Source organism: Moschus berezovskii, chromosome 16 (assembly GCF_049115385.1).
Source record: "Moschus berezovskii isolate FMDL1 chromosome 16, NW_MosBer_1.0, whole genome shotgun sequence".
NCBI lineage: Eukaryota > Metazoa > Chordata > Mammalia > Artiodactyla > Moschidae > Moschus > Moschus berezovskii.
This window is the reverse complement of record NC_142475.1, coordinates 6,661,363-6,678,923: the sequence shown is the minus strand read 5'-3', so window position 1 is coordinate 6,678,923 and position 17,561 is coordinate 6,661,363. Positions and strand designations below refer to the sequence as shown.

At 35.7% G+C, this 17,561-nt stretch overlaps 1 protein-coding gene across 1 annotated transcript in view; it reads right to left on the bottom strand.

The window, feature by feature from the left end:
* Window positions 1–17,561, bottom strand: part of CNBD1 (cyclic nucleotide binding domain containing 1) — a 500,682-nt gene that overhangs the window by 75,756 nt on the left and 407,365 nt on the right. Inside the window, exons 9-10 of the mRNA XM_088844600.1 lie at window positions 13,585–13,694; window positions 10,549–10,699 (exon numbers count right to left, since the gene is read on the bottom strand). Coding sequence (XP_088700726.1) covers window positions 10,549–10,699; window positions 13,585–13,694 — 261 coding nt within the window. The remainder of the gene's footprint in view (window positions 1–10,548; window positions 10,700–13,584; window positions 13,695–17,561) is intronic.

The window sequence follows — 17,561 nt, the reverse complement described above, 5'->3', positions numbered from 1 at the left end:
GGTTAAAAAGTATAGTATAATCAGATAAGCGGGTATCATTCATCAATAGAAATAAACAAAATACTAATGTAAGCAACAATATAAATGAATCTTGCCAATATAATAATGAGCAAAAAGAGGCCATAAACTTAAACTGTACACTATATTTCCTTATACAAAACTTAAAAATGCACATACCTTCTTCACAGAATTGCCAGCAAGAATGTAATTTACTTTGAGGATGCAGATAGGTTTTTTACATAACTGGGAAAGGTGAAGAAAGGGCTTCTGTGGTATTTTAAAAGTCTGCTTTATACCCTGTTTCTCAATCTGGGTCTGCAGCCATGGGCAGCCATGAAGATGCTACCAGTGGCATGTAAACCCACATATAAGCCACATATTAGTGAATTCATAGCAGATTTTGCCATTGAATATTTTATCAATCTATAGTTACCAATATAATATCATGTTATAGATGTTTACAAGATATTTGACATTTAAAATATTCCCCATTCATGAACAAAGGTAGGCATCAACAACTTAAATAATATACTGTAATACAGGTCATTAAATGAATTGTTGTCTAAAATCTCTCTTGACTATATAATTATTTAATTAAAAGAAGATATATTTCCAAATGATGCAAAGTATCAAAAAAATCTTGTTGTTTTGGTGAATCCCAAAATAAAGCTCCACTTCAAGGTCCTCAGAGAAATATACCGAAAGTAAGATGCAAATGTACAGAGATTTCACATTGTCACTGGATGATTAATCTCCCTAATTACACCTGTTATCAGATATCTGATGTTTACCGGAGCTTAAATTTTCAGTGGTAAAACAGATATCTGTAATTGTAATATTTCTAATGTGAATCACAATAAAAATGGAGACAGTTTGAAAATCTCTGGAATAGTGACCCTGGCATATTGGCCAGAATATTGAATGCAGCCTTTCCTTCTGCCATTGATATTGTTAGACACATTTCATGCCAAATAAGCTGTCATGGCTCAAGGATGGAGTGTTCAAGAGATGCACAGCATGAGTAATTCTCACGATGTCTCCCTTGCTTTATTCCTTCCATGTGTTACTATTTCAGAACACAAACCATGCGGTTACTGACTCACTCAGGTCTCACAAAAATCAAAGATTAAGAACGTCGGTAATCTGCTCTGAGGCAATAATAAACCATCTGTGCTTCCCCAGTGGCTCAGCGGTAAAGAATCTACCTACAATGCAGGAGACGCAGGAGACTTGGTTTCGGTCCCTGAGTCTGGCAGTTTCCCTGGAAAAGGAAACGACTGTCCACTCCAGTATCCTTGCATGGAGAATGCCATGGGCTGAGGAGCCTGGTGGGCTACAGTCTGTGGGGTCACAGAGAGTCAGACACGACTGAAGCCACTACGGCCAGGGATCTAAAGGAACTGTAAAAACACAAACCTTGTGTGCTGCAGCAATAAAAAACACACTTTAAAACTGGTTGAGATAGCCCCTGGATTTACTTAGAACACACTCACTCTTTTACTCCCAATGGTAGGAGGAGGAGGAGTGAAGATAACAGTGATAATAGTGATAATAATGATCAAACCAACACTTCCCTTCAGGGAGTGCCTGCCTTGGGTGAGGCATTGTTCTAGGAAATGAACAAACTATTTCATTTAACTGTGAGAAGAATATGGGACTTTACAGCCTTGTTTTATGTTAATATGATTATCTTTAAAACCTCAATAGGCCCCAATATACTTATTTCAGTTTTATCCAGTTGGCTAGGAACTGTGCCCAAAGATGACACAGGCAGTTTTTGTTATGGAGGGCTTCCTGTCTACTCACTGCGAGCCTTGGTGTACTAAGTACCCTCTAGTTCACAAACCAAGATAACCAAAACCTACATGATTCTGTCCTGCAGGCTACATTCCAGAGACTTCTTCAATAAGAAAGAATTGTTGTTCAAGAATTACCTAGGGAATGTCTTAAAATCTAATGCTCACAATACTTTCTAAGAAAAATTAATTAAATAAGAATTTCAGGGCTGGAAACAAAGCATCATTATTTTTTTAAAAAGGCATGTGCAGCCAAAGTTGAAACCACGGGGTTAACCAGAGGTATTTAAAACAAGGTTAAGAGTTCATACTTATATTTTAAGTAATCTTATCTTCTAAGAATTCTATCTTTCTGTCAGTTATCAGACCTTAAATTTGGATTACAGTGTATTTTCCAGCAATGCAAAGAATCCAGTTATCAGCAATTGAAATTCTGATATCAATCTGGATATCAAGTTTAGCTCAACAGGGGGGAAATGTTTATTTAAAAAACTGTCTTTTCTTTATTCCTTGTGTCCAGAGAGGCCTAAACTTGTCTCTTTCTTGGAAAATATATATGATGGCCATAATAATTAATCAGCATGTTGCAACATCCTGATATTTTACTAACAAATTCTTAAAGATATTGCTCTTATTCCAAATGTACAACAAACCATAATCTAACCAAGCATGTCAACCAAATTTCAATTTTCTACCAAGAATAACAGAGTCCTTCAGCAAATTGATTTACATGTTGGGGTTATGTCACTGCCAGTAATCCAACACTGGTACCAGATTATTTAACAGTGTTCTCAGTTGTAAACTAGATAAATTAAATCTGGTTATCTTAAACAGAACAATAATTATAGTGGAAGAGTGATAGGTAGCTCATAAAATCTCTGCTGAGTCCTGGAGAATAACTCTGGGTGGGGACAAAGAAGGTAAAGTGTATTGAAAATCTTGCAACAGGAACAGCCTACACAAGGTGCCATTGCCAGTGCACTGACCGCTGATTGTTAATCTGTGAAGTGGGAAGTGTGTAGGGGTTCCAGTTCTTTCTCACCTTCAAGTTGGTATGGTTACCTTTTTTTATTCTTTCCTGACATCATTGCTCTGGTCCTTATAAAAATCTTTCTGGAAAGGACCTGATGTAAATAACTGAATATCAGTCATACTTCTGGGTTACTGCCGTTCAGCTAAACCAATTACAATACTGAAACATTTCCTCACCATCTAAGTTTCACTTCTTTATATATGTTTTACTTATTTATATATGTTTAAAAAAACCTTTACTTCCATAAATAGTATTTTAGTATAACACGTATTTTTGTATTACATTCTAAGTAGAATGATTCTACTTCCCAGGACTATTCACACATAAATTAATAAATACCAATGCTTAGTATTATATAATTGTGAGCCTTGAAAGCTGGTTTCCAAGATGTGCTCTGACACGTTAGACAATAATGCAAATAAAGCAATTTAATTCAGTTAGCTATTTTGATCACTAAAGTTAGCTATTTTGATTACCCAATATGCAGATTTCTAGTAAAATTTCCAAATATGACTATGCAAGTCTGAATGTATGTCTGATGCTTTTCTAAGTGCTTTCACCTGGGTCAGGATATTTCTAGAAAGTAATTATTGTTATACCAAGTTTTACTTTAAAACACTGGAATCTAGGGGTTAGGGTAATTTCTTACAACCACAATTCACAGAAGATGATGTGTTCAGTCGTTCAGTCATGTCCAACTCTTTATGACCCCAGGGACCCCATGAACTGTAGTCCACCAGGCTCCTCTATCCATGGACTTCTCCAGCAAGAATACTGGACTGGGTTGCCATGCCCTTTTCCAGGGGATCTTCCCAACCCAGGGGTCAAACCCAGGTCTCCCTCATTGCAGGCAGATTACCATTTGAGCCACCAGAGAAGCCCCACAGAGGATGATAGAATATAAATTAGCACACTGAAATTTTATTTGAAACACTCATGATATTCTCACCATAGCATACTGTATTCATCAAAGGAGAAAATTAATGAAATGGTTTTCATAGAGGTAATTATGCCCCCAGCAGTGTGGTCACAGTGTTCTAATGTGCCCTGCATGATTATGGTATGACTGCCAAGACTATGTTATATTAAGAATCGAGAGATTTCACAGAAAAAAGTAAGACTACTAACAAGTTGCCCTTCTTCTAGAGAGCTTATCTGGATGAACCTAGCAAGATCACCCACAGAACGAGCTGTTTAAAAGCAGTTGGTAGAGAAAAGAAATTTGAATGACTCAGTGTGAGAGATCAGATAGGAGTTTTCCATTGCTGAGATGGAGAGGGCTGGTGAATGGGGCAGCCTCGAGTGGCTGAGGATTCCCCAGCTGACAAGCAGCAAGAAAACAAGGAACAAGAATGTAGCAAGCCCGTCAACACTGCATGGAATTTGGATACGTGCTTTTTATCAAGTTAGATGCATTAATACTTCAGTTGAGAATATTTGCAAACTAAAAATAAATTTTAGCATATTTTATGACTTAGGAGTATTCATAAAATCATTATACTTTTTTTAAAGTGAAAGTGAAGTCGCTCAGTCATGTCCGACTCTTTGGGACCCTATGGACTGTAGGCCACCAGGTTCCTCTGTCCACGGGATTTTCCAGGCAAGAATACTGGAGTGGGTTGTCATTTCCTTCTCCAGGAGATCTTCCCAAACCAGGGATTGAACCTGTGTCTCCTCCACTGTAGCAGACACTTTACCGTCTGAGCCACCAGGGAAGTCCAAGGGCAGGGGAAAAACTCCTCTCGCTGAAAAATTATCAAAGAATATGGAAGACATTGCACACTTGCTTTGTGAATGCAAAGTTGAACTTGTTCAATAAACCAGTTATTTCTTTTGTGTCTATAGTAGTTTGTGGTTATATTTTAATAGAAGCACCCAAAAACCCAGAGTAGCATTTTAATTTTTTCTGCAAGAATGCAAAATGGTTGCAGTTAAATTTTTTTGACTAAATGTGCCCAAATTGTGTAAGATCATTTTCACTAATAGCAAATAATCCTCCTTACAAGTATACCTTCTTGCTGAGGGACATGGCAGAACAGTGCAAACACAGAACCTTTGAATCACTGACTACATAATTCATCAAGGGTTACATTTATGATAGAACAGCATTTAGTAGAACAAGTAGCTTAATGTGTAGTATAAAGTAGAGCATCAGCAAGTCTAAAATTGAGAATAGAGTATTATAGATCTTTCTGCTTCTTTTCTTATAATAGACTTAAGTCAACTCTGTCATCCCCAAAACCATAAACTGAAATGGTTTAATATTTTGTTTAAGAAACAAATTATTGAAAATACCCAAGCAAAACATTGACTTCATTATGCAAAATAAACAACATAAACTTTACAAAATTTATCTGTAGCTAATATAAATAATTAAAATTCCAAGGTCAACCTTGTTTTCTGATTAATGTTATCATTTATTCATATATATAATGTATAAGATATGTGATATTTCATAAAAAAAACTTAATTCCCCAACTATGAACTACTTCTACATGTCTGCAAAATGTTTAAAATATTTGTTTTTATCATTAACAATGCATTTTTCTTCAATATGTTTATGAAATTCCTAGTGAATTGAATGAAGTTTTACTCCATTAGTTTCTGAGGAAGAGTTACATGAAATATATTGTTTTCACACAAAACTTTGTCCAAAATAAAACAAAAATTAACCTCAAATTAATTTCTATTTCTTCATTGACATTATTAGTAATGAGTAAAAAGGATTTCAAGACAAAAATTATTGTGTCATACCTTATTTTTAACTGGGAAATGTATATTTATACAACAATTTTATCATTAAACAGAAACAAAAAACAAAGAGGAGAGGAAAACATAGTTACTGTAGCAAATCATTCAAGAGTCTAAGCTCTTCTGGTTAACTTTGTTACCAAGGAGACACCTGGTTATAACTTGTCTCAGCAGACAGGAGAAATACCGAGGGTGTTGGGATGGAGATCTTTCCAATAAGAATACATTCATTGCTCCTAAAACATCTAAAAGACCTATCTATGATAAAAGACAAAATCTGGTTTCCTAGGTTTTTGATTAAAATAATTATTATAAAAGTCTTTTGATACTCTTCCTAATAAGAAAACAAACAATAGCATTCAGATAGTGTGTACTGATGACATCTTGAAATTGGAATTTTCCTTTCAGAAAAGCCCATTTAATTCCATAGCTCTCTCTTAATTTTACAGCTATTCATGGATGAATGAGATATAATTAATAACAGTGGCAATCCATTTTTTACATGAAAACAATTATTTCTCATTACAAAAGTAGTATACTTGTTTTAATGGTATGATGAGAATTTCAGATGTCAATAAAATTAAGGCAGCTGGTATGTATAATTTTAATCTAAATGACTTGAGGTATAAATTCTGCATCTGGGCAAAGATATATTACCTTAATAAAAATAGTAATCAGATAAGCTAAATTCCCAGTGTCATTATATCAAGAAAATATATACTTATATTGCTTAAACTTAATAATCTTGTTCTCAGTTTTTTTAGACATTTAAGGTAACATCTGAGAAGCATGTACATAGATTACAAAGCAAGTTATTTGCTATTTTCCAAAAGTTAACAGTCTAAATGAAAAAAAAAATCGTACTTCAAGTCCTTTTAAAAATGTCCAATTAATTACTGAACAGTTTCCTCTATGATTATATAGTTATATAAATAATACTCCAGATATAATATTTATAAATTATGCACTCTTTTATGCTTTTTGAATTCTGTTCTACTTATCCCAGGTGAAAATATAGTGACTGCACTGCTTCCTTAGGGTATTTACTAAATATCATTAATAAACTGGATCATTTAAGTGATATTGGTTCTTTAACATAATTTATATGGGAGCAAATAGCGTATGAACTATATACCTAACAAAATGTTTTCTTCTCATATGTGGATTATGTTGCAATCTATCAAAGATTGTTCAATACAGTAAATTTGAAAAGGCATTGTAAAATGTATTACTGGAAAACTAAATGTTTAATTAATCACACAACATGTAAGTAGGTTTATAACATCAGTTCCAAATGAACAAATACATGGAATTTAAAAATATGAACAATACTCACAAAAACTCAAATAAAACTTAAACTATTCCTTTATTTATTAAACTTAAAATTCAGTTTGCCAGATGACAAAGAGGATTCAGATACATGCTTGAAACAAGGACTTTCATGTGTGACATGCTGCTTTACACAAAAGAGTCCAAAGTGTATTTACCTTGCATCAGTTAACATAATTAGTACGTGAAAAGGAATATCTAGCCTATGTCAAATGAGACTAATGTAAATATAAGTAGTAGTTACTACATATAAAAGGCAGAGGCACCAGAGATCAAATTGCCAACATCTGCTGGATCATGGAGAAAGCAAGAGAGTTCCAGAAAAACATCTATTTCTGCTTCATTGACTATGCCAAAGCCTTTGACTGTGTGGATCACAATAAACTGTGGAAAATTCTGAAAGAGATGGGAATACCAGACCACCTGACCTGCCTCTTGAGAAACCTGTATGCAGGTCAGGAAGCAACAGTTAGAACTGGACATGGAACAACAGACTAGTTCCAAATAGGAAAAGGAGTATGTCAAGGTTGTATATTATAACCCTGCTTATTTAACTTATATGGAGTACATCATGAGGAACGCTGGGCTGGAAGAAGCACAAGCTGGAATCAAGATTGCCGGGAGAAATATCAATAACCTCAGATATGCAGATGACACTACCCTTATGGCAGAAAGTGAAGAGGAACTCAAAAGCCTCTTGATGAAAGTGAAAGAGGAGAGTAAAAACGTTGGCTTGAAGCTCAACATTCAGAAAAAAAGATCATGGCATCTGGTCCCATCACTTCTTGGGAAATAGATGGGGAAACAGTAGAAACCGTGTCAGACTTTATTTTTGGGGGCTCCAAAATCACTGCAGATGCTGACTGCAGCCATGAAATTAAAAGACGCTTGTTCCTTGGAAGGAAAGTTATGACCAGCCTAGATAGCATATTAAAAAGCAGAGACATTACTTTGCCAACCAAGGTCCGTCTAGTCAAGGCTATGATTTTTCCCGTGGTCATGTATGGATGTGAGAGTTGGACTGTGAAGAAAGCTGATCGCCGAAGAATTGATGCTTTTGAACTCTGGTGATGGAGAAGACTCTTGAGAGTCCCTTGGACTGCAAGGAGATCCAACCAGCCCATTCTAAGGGAGATCAATCCTGGGTGTTCATTGGAAGGACTTATGCTAAAGCTGAAACTCCAATATTTTGGCCACCTCATGCGACGAGTTGACTCACTGGAAAAGACTCTGATGCTGGGAGCGATTGAGGTAGGAGGAGACGGGGACGACAGAGAATGAGATGGCTGGATGGCATCACTGATTCGATGGACATGAGTTTGAGTGAACTCCGGGAGTTGGTGATGGACAGGGAGGCCTGGCATGCTGTGGTTCATGGGGTCGCTAAGAGTCGGACACGACTGAGCGACTGAACTGAACTGAACTCATTCTAGGGGACTGGAATGCAAAAGTAGGAAGTCAAGAAACACCTGGAGTAACAGGCAAATTTGGCCTTGGAGCACGGAATGAAGCAGGGCAAAGGCTAATATTTTGGCCACCTCATGCGACGAGTTGACTCACTGGAAAAGACTCTGATGCTGGGAAAGGTTGGGGGCGGGAGGAGAAGGGGACGACCGAGAATGAGATGGCTGGATGGCATCACCGGCTCTGTGAACATGAGTTTGAGTGAACTCCGCGGGTTGGTGATGGACAGGGAGGCCTGGCGTGCTGTGATTCATGGGGTCGCGGAGAGTCGGATATGACTGAGCGACTGAACTGAACTGAACTGAACTGAACATATTAAGTGACATGTACCTTGAGAGGTTTGGTAGTTGAATGTCATAAAAGGAAAGAATTAGTCAATGCAATTTCAAACCGATATCTACTAAAAGTAGACACATGAATTTGAAGCTAAACAAAATCAGAGTTAAAAAGGTAGGGGATACATATTCTCTTGCTGCTACTGCTGCTAAGTCACTTCAGTCGTGTCCGACTCTGTGTGACCCCATAGACGGAAGCCCACCAGGCTCCCCCATCCCTGGGATTCTCCAGGCAAGAACACTGGAGTGGGTTGCCATTTCCTTCTCCACATATTCTCTTAAGAAACATTAAAAAAAAATCTTGAAATTCATAAAAAAGAATTCAGCCAAATCATACATAAATAATATGAAAAAAATTTCTAATTAATCTTATTTAAAGTAAATCTCTCACCTATGTTAATTTTTATGTTTCTAAACATTTTAATCAATGTTATCATTTCTATTTCAAATTCAAGTGCATATTCTATTTGAATATTTATAGTATTTGGAGGGTCAATCACACATGACTGGATGATTATTCTTCCAGTACCTCTAGAGCTCTAAAATTTTAGCATCACTAATTATTAGAGAGATAAAAACTACAGTAACATATCACTTCACATGGTCAGAATGGCCATCATCAAAAAAATGCAGAAACTATAAAATCTGGAGAGTGTGTACAGAAAAGGGAAGCTTCCCACACTGCTGGTGGGAATATATAGCCATTGAGAAGAACAGTATAGAGTGTCTTCTAAAAAACTAAAAATTAAATTACTATATGACCCAGCAATCCCACTCCTAGGAATACAGCCAGAGAAAAACATAATTCAGAAAGATAAAATGCACCCCAAAGTTCACTGCAGCACTGTTTACAAGATTCGGATCATGGAATCAATGTAAATGTCCACAGAAAGCAGAATGGATAAAGAAGGAGTGGTACATATATGCAATGGAATATTACTCAGTCACAAAAAAGAACAAAACACTGCCATTTACAGCAACATGGATGGACTTAAGATATTGTCATACTGATTGAAGTAAATCAGACAAAGATAAATGTCACATGATATTACTTAAATGTGGAATCTAAGTGAAAGTGGTATAAATAAACTTGTTTACAAAGCAGAAGTATGGTCACAAATGTAGAAAACTCTTGGTTACCAGCGGATAAACAGGGATAAACTGGGAGATTGGGATTGACATCTACACTTCGGTATATAGTAATAAAACAGACAAATAATAAGAAACAGCTGTATAGCACAGGGAACTCTATTCAATACTCTGTAATGGCCTATTTGGGAAAATAATCTAAAAAGGAAAAAAAAACGTGTGGATGTATGTATATGTATAACTGATTCACTTTGCTTTGTTGTACACCTGAAACCAGCACAACATTATAAATCAGCTATATTTAATTAAAAAATTTTTAAATTAAATTTGAGGTAAAAGCTTAAGTACTGCAAGCCATGAATTTTCATATACACTTCATCTAGATTATATAATGGAGGATAGTACAAAACTGACATGAACAAGAAACAAAGAAGCAGTGATTTTAAAAAATCTAGACAGGGAGGAAATGTTGCTATTCATGATAGTGGGAATTAACAAAGAGACTTTCGTAATGTACAATCCCAGTCTTTTAAAATATTGCTAATAAATTTTAAAAGTAGCACAATTAATTCAGATAAACTATAAAGTTATAAATGGGATTATATATAAGTATGTTTTCTCTGTAAATAACACACATACATCCATACTTAGCTGAGTATCCTAATTTGTCTGTGAAATACAACTACTCTCATCAAAAACTTATCAACTAAAATGGCAGAATAGTTTAAATAAAAGGCATGTATGTATTTACCATGTAGGTCCTTATCTTCAATAATTGCCAGCTCAACATCTTTTCCAGTAACTATTGTACATGTGAAAGGAACTTGAAGAAGAACACTTATCTCACCGAAAGACTCCTTCTCATTTAGTCTACCCATATAAACAAGTTTCTGAAATTTTTTCTGTAATAGATACAGATAATGTTTAATGAAATCACTTTCATATAATGGATAAATATTATTATTACCAGAAATTTACTTTTCATAAATCATTTGGGTACATGTTATTTAAAATAAATTCGCATTTTCACATAAATCAAGAGGACACTTATTCATACATATACTTAAATTTTATTAGAAAAATAGTAGATTGATAAGAGAACTTCAGCATATCTAAAATAACTGAAAGCACTGTAGATTACTGATCTACAAATTAAATGTTTTATCCACCAAGATGTTTATGAAACTTTGAAATAATTCCATTAATTCAAGGATAACATTTAGCAATCATAATTTAGTATACTTAGTTTGTCTGGGGTAACTCTTTGAGACCCCATGGACTGCAGTATGCCAGGCTTAATGTATGTCAAAAACCATCACAATATGGTAAAGTAATTATCCTCTAATTTAAATATATATATATTTAAAAAATTATTTCAATTCATCCTATCTGCTGGTTATCAGTTCAGTTCAGTTCAATCACTCAGTCTGACTCTTTGCAGACCCATGATCTGCAGCATGCCAGGCTTCCCTGTCCATCACCATCTCCTGGAGTTTGCTCAAACTCATGTCCATTGAGTCGGTGATACCATCCAACCATCTCATCCTCTCTCACCCCCTTTTCCTCTCACCTTCAATCTTTCCCAGAATCAAGGTCTTTTCCAATCAAATCAGGTGGCCAAAGTCTTGGAGCTTCAGCTTCAGCATCAGTCCTTCCAATGAATATTCAGGACTGATTTCCTTTAGGATGGGCTGGATGGACCTCCTTGTTGTCCAAGGAACTCTCAAGAGTCTTCTCCAGCACACAATTCAAAAGCATCAATTCTTTGGTGCTCAGCTTTCTTTATGGTCCAACTCTCACATCTATACATGACTATTGGAAAAAACATAGCTTTGACTAGATGGACCTTTGTTGGCAAAGTAAGGTCTCTGCTTTTTAATATGCTGTCTAGGTTGGCCATAGCTTTTCTTCCAAGGAGCAAGTGTCTTTTAATTTCATGGCTGCAGTCACCATCTGCAGTGATTTTGGCACCCAAAACAATAAAATCTGTCACTGTTTCCATTGTTTGTTCATCTATTTGCCATGAAGTGATGGGACCGGATGCCATGATTTTCTTTTTTGAATGCTCAGTTTTAAGCCAGGTTTTTCACTCTCCTCTTTCACCTTCATCAAGAGATTTTTTAATTCCTTATGCTTTCTGCCATAAGGGTGGTGTCATCTGCATATATGAAGTTATTGATATTTCTCCTGGCAATCTTCATTCCAGCTTTGCTTCATCCCAGCATTTCACATGATGTACTCTGCATATGAGTTAAATAAGCATGGTGACAATATACAACTTGATGTACTCTTTTCAAAATTTTGAACCAGTCCAATTCTAACTGTTGCAGTCAAAAGCTTTAGCGTAGTCAATGAAGCAGAAGTAGATGATTTTTCTGGATTTCCCTTGTTTTTTCTATGATCCATGTATGTTGGAAATTTGATCTCTGATTCCTCTGCCTTTTTCTAAATCCAGTTTAAACTAGAACTTGCCTATTCTAGAACTTCATAAAACTAAAATCATACAGAACGCATTCCTCTGAGTTTCACTTTTTTGCCCAACCTAATGCTTCCAGAACATTCAGAAAACGAAGATCATGGCATCTGGTCCCATCACTTCAGGGGAAATAGATGGGGAAACAGTGGAAACCGTGTCAGACTTTATTTTTTTGGCTCCAAAATCACTGCAGATGCTGATTGCAGCCATGAAATTAAAAGACGCTTACTCCTTGGAAGGAAAGTTATGACCAACCTAGATAGCATATTAAAAACCAGAGACATTACTTTGCCAACCAAGGTCCGTCTAGTCAAGGCTATAGTTTTTCCTGTGGTCATGTATGGATGTGAGAGTTGGACTGTGAAGAAAGCTGATCGCTGAAGAATTGATGCTTTTGAACTGTGGTGCTGGAGAAGACTCTTGAGAGGCCCTTGGACTGCAGGGAAATCCAACCAGTCCATTCTAGAGGAGATCGATCCTGGGTGTTCATTGGAAGGACTGATGCTAAAGCTGAAACTCCAATATTTTGGCCACATCATGTGACGAGTTGACTCAATGGAAAAGAGTCTGATGCTAGGAGGGGTTGGGGGCAGGAGGAGACGGGGACGACAGAGAATGAGATGGCTGGATGGCATCACCGACTTGATGAACATGAGTTTGAGTGAACTCTGGGAGTGGGTGGTGGACAGGGAGGCCTGGCGTGCTGTGATTCATGGGGTCGCAAAGAGTCGGACACGACTGAGCTACTGAACTGAACTGAATGCTTCCAGATTCATCCATATACTTGTGTGCCTTTGAGGCATGATATTCCAATGAAGGAATATACCACAATGTTTCCATTCATTTAATTGTCAATGGACATTAAGATTATTACTTATTTTTTGACATATGAAGATTCATGTAAGTCTTTTGGTAAATGCATATTTTATTTCTCTTGAGTAAATATTTAGAATGGAATTTCTGGGTTATATGTTAATTATAGTTTAACCAATCTGATATGCTTATAAAAGTACTTTGTTGTGGTTTTAATTTGCATTTCTTTGATAAATAATGTCAAGCATCTTTTAATGTGCTTCTAGGTCATTTCTAAGTCTTACAACTCAACATATCTTACAACTTATTTTACATATTATAGTTCAGTAACAAGAAGAAAATAAATGCAATGAAAATTAGTTAAAAAAATTGAACGGCTGTTTCACAAAACAAAACAAATAATAAATGACCAATAAATACAAGAAAAACATGTTCAATATCTCCTATTTATTAAAGTAGATTAATCGGTTAAAAAAAATACATAGGTTTAAAACTTACCACTTTTCCTGATTGGGGTTTTGAAAGTCCTATGATATTTCTATAAATCTTACAATATCCAGAATTAATATAAGCCACAAAAGAGATTATATTTCCACTTTCCACGATCACTGTAAATAAAAGAGATAATTCACTGTTCCACATAATTTTCTAGAAGATATTATTTTAGTTACTAGGACAATAAAAGTTGGCATTTTTAATTCAACAACTATTAATAGTAAACTTCTTAATGAATGACAGTATACAGGCAATGCTTGTTATATGAAAAATTTATGTTGGATATTTATACCAGCACCTAAAATAGAAATAAACATTGACAAGAATTTGGTGTGGTGTACTAGGAAACTGTGTGTTGGAGGAAAGGAAGGAGTTTGGGGCAAGCCCCAAATTGTAGCATTTTATGATTTTCTTGGTGCAGATATCTATGCCATGACTTGTTTCAAACTGCCAGTGATTTAACAACTGTCTCAAAAAAACAGAAAAATCTCTGAATATTTAACATTTAGAGCTTCAAGAGCTCAAAGCGTATAATAAAAAAGGAAGTAAAAGGTTATTTGTCACAAGTCATTTATTTTGCTTAAATAAAAATTGATGTAACTCTTCTACTGTTTTATACATTGTTTATTAAATAATGACATTATAAAGTTATCTTCAAACATCAGAGCATAATACAGCTATGGGCTTATGTGTAAATTGTATAGACATGGGAATATTTTCATAGACACAACAATTAAAAAAAGTAAAGAGTAGTCTCTTGCCAAAATGTGATATGATAGCAGACATTGTTTTGCTTCTTTTAATCGATCAATAGGACATAAAGAAAAGCATAGAGTCTCCTGGCAATGTTATAGGTAAGAGAAGGATACACTTAAGCAGATACTAAAGGAGTCCACTATTCTTAACTTTTCGAGCAGCACTATCGTAAATCTTTTCTTGAAAGTCAAGCTTTATATAGAATATAGAGAAGCATGTATAATATCAAAGTGAATAGAGATCAATTTGTCTTTGTATTAAAGGCAAGGCAACAAACGGAAAAGCTGAACCACTGCAGTAAAACCTATGAGGCAACCTCCCTCCTTAGAGAGGACAGTTGCTGCCTGATTAATTGTCTATAGTCTCTATACTAATCATAGAAAATGTTTATCTTAATGAAGACAACACAGCAAAACCCTTTCATCTAAATAAGCAGGCTGAATTTAATGACATTACAAAAAATATGTCTCACTACACTTAAATAAGAAATTTTAGATACTTTTTGACTAGGAAAGAATTGCACCTACTGCCAGGAAGATTTAACTCCTCTCTGTGTTTCTTAATTTTAATTGCTCAGCCTTTGATCCTGCTTCCCATTGCAAAGAACTTATGCCAGTGATGTCAAGATAAATATTGTTATCTCCATACCTTTTCTTCTTGGGTTCCACAGAAAATGATGAAGAACATAGAAAGATCCAAAGGATTATAATACAATTTTAAGGAAAGATTTAGTCATGGACTACATAGGAGAAATTTTATTGGTTATTATTTAAAGGTAATATTCAGGAAATAAAGTTTATTTGTATTTCAAACTTAGGCTTTAAAAAGCCTCATCAAAACTCACACTCATATTCTAAAACCTGAAATTATTAGATCATTATGAAAAGAGCAAGCCTGATTTTATCTTAAAGGTAAATAAGAAAGGGAAGAAAATCAGAAGGGTTCATAGAAAGTGAACATCAGGTATTGTTCTTTTCCTTCTTGCTGTTTATTATATACCATGAAATGATTTTAAAAAATCTAATAAAATAATTTTATTCCAATTTTCAGGTCAGTTGGAAGAAGTCATGATAAGAAAGATAATTCCCAACTGGCTATTAGAATCAGCACTGGAACAGTTAAGGTCTCAGTTTAAATGGGAACTAGTGATTAGAAAGATTGTTAAAGAACACATTCTAAATTAAGATAAGCTCAAGGCCATTAGCCTAACAGACCAAAACACAGTTTTGTATCAGAGTATCAGTAAGACTGATGTGCCTCCAGCAGAACACACATTAGCTGAATGGATACCAGTTCTTGTAAAACTAGATTGCTAGGAAAAGAACAATATTAAAGAAACAAATGCTAGCAAGTGCTTCTTTTGAACTTTACTTTCAATTTGGGGAAATATTTTTGAATGTTTTCCTTATGAATATGTTTTTTTGCTGTTGCAATGTTGCTAAGAAAAATCTTGGTTAGAAACGACTTTGTATTTCCAAATGCTGAGTATTTCTGTAAGGGTCCATACTAATGAAACTTTAACCAATATTAAACACTACTTCTTTACTATTTGAAAAATCTATATTTATATTCATTTAAGAATATTTATGGCTGAGTGGAAGCAAATATTGAATAGAAATATGTGTCAGAAAAATTGATCGCTAATTTCCTAATATACTACACCTTCTGAATTCATGTCAGGTTAAAATAGGTCATTATTCTAAAGTATAAGCAGTATATGTAAAAATTCTCTCATGCAAGTTAAGTACTCGTCACTTTACATAGAAATAAAAATAAGTGAGCATTTCTCTAATCTCACAAGTATGAGATTTGGGGGAAAAAAGGTTATATTAATTATTGATAGAGAAAATCCAGAGAAATATGGGTGGAAGAAATTTAAATTTTGAACATGCCTCAGAAACTATTCCAAGAAAAGAATTTGTGTGCTTATTTGCTCAGTTGTCCCCGACTCTTTGTGAGCCCATGGACTGTAGCCCTCCAGGCTCCTCTGTCCATGGGGATTCTCCAGACAGGAACACTGAAGTGGGTTGGGGCCCTCCTCCAGGGGACCTTCCCCAACCCAGGGATCAAACCCAGGTCTCCTGCATTGCAGGCATATTCTTTACCATCTGAGCTACTAAGGAAGCCTCTCTAAGAAAAGAATTTACTAATACAATACATTTATAGAATGATTTCACAGAAAGTAACAGAATATGATTGGTTGCTCAATAAAAATTAAGATAGATGAAGAAGGTCCAGACTTGACGTTAGATTCCCTGAACCCTCTCTCCTCCACATCCTTGCTCCTTTTTCCTTTTTCCTCCCATTCCACGCTCCAAGGTAGGACAAATATTGGTGCTTAGAGTTTTTTACTGATGCTGAAGCTGAAACTCCAATACTTTGGCCACCTGATGCAAAGAACTGACTCATTAGAAAAGACCCTGATGCTGGGAAAGATTGAAGGCGGGAGGAGAAGGGGACGACAGAGGATGAGATGGTTGGATGGCATCACTGACTCAATGGATGTGAGTTTGAGTGAACTCCGGGAGCTGGTGATGGACAGGGAGGCCTGGTGTGCTGCAGTCCATGGGGTCGCAAAGAGTTGGACACGACTGAGCAACTCAACTGAACTGAGAGCCTTTTACAAGTCAGGGCAGAAGAGATTATGGGAATTTGATGCCCAGCCAGATAGCCAAGACACACTCGCCTACACTCACCGCATCTTGGTTCGGCTCTCGCCCTCTTAATAAAGTCTACCGTGATAGATCACCCTACAGTCTAGCCCTCTCTTTCCCAGCTCTCTTACCCTAGTCTCCTTTTCCTCAGGTTTTCTTATTATCTAACATACTAATTCACTCATTTATTGCTTGTGCTTATTGTGTGTTATGTCCTTTAACCACTAGGATGCAAGCTCCATCAAACCAAGGATCTTTATTTTTATCTTTCATTCATGCACCTATTTGCAAAGTAGGCATTCAATAAATATTTGATGGACAAATGCAACATATCAATATTGAATTGCAATTTTCTCAAAAAGCCAACTGAGCACAAGAGGAATCTCATAGTACAGTGCCTTAGGTTTTTATGAGACCAAGCTGCATGACTAAAAATTCTGGGTGAAATGTTTTTAAGTATATGAGGTGGAATTAAGCAAAAACAAACAGACAAAAACACCAACCTCAAAAGCCAGAAATAAAAAGAAAGTGAAGCCACAGGATTAAGAAAGCCCTAGAGCCAGTGGCAAA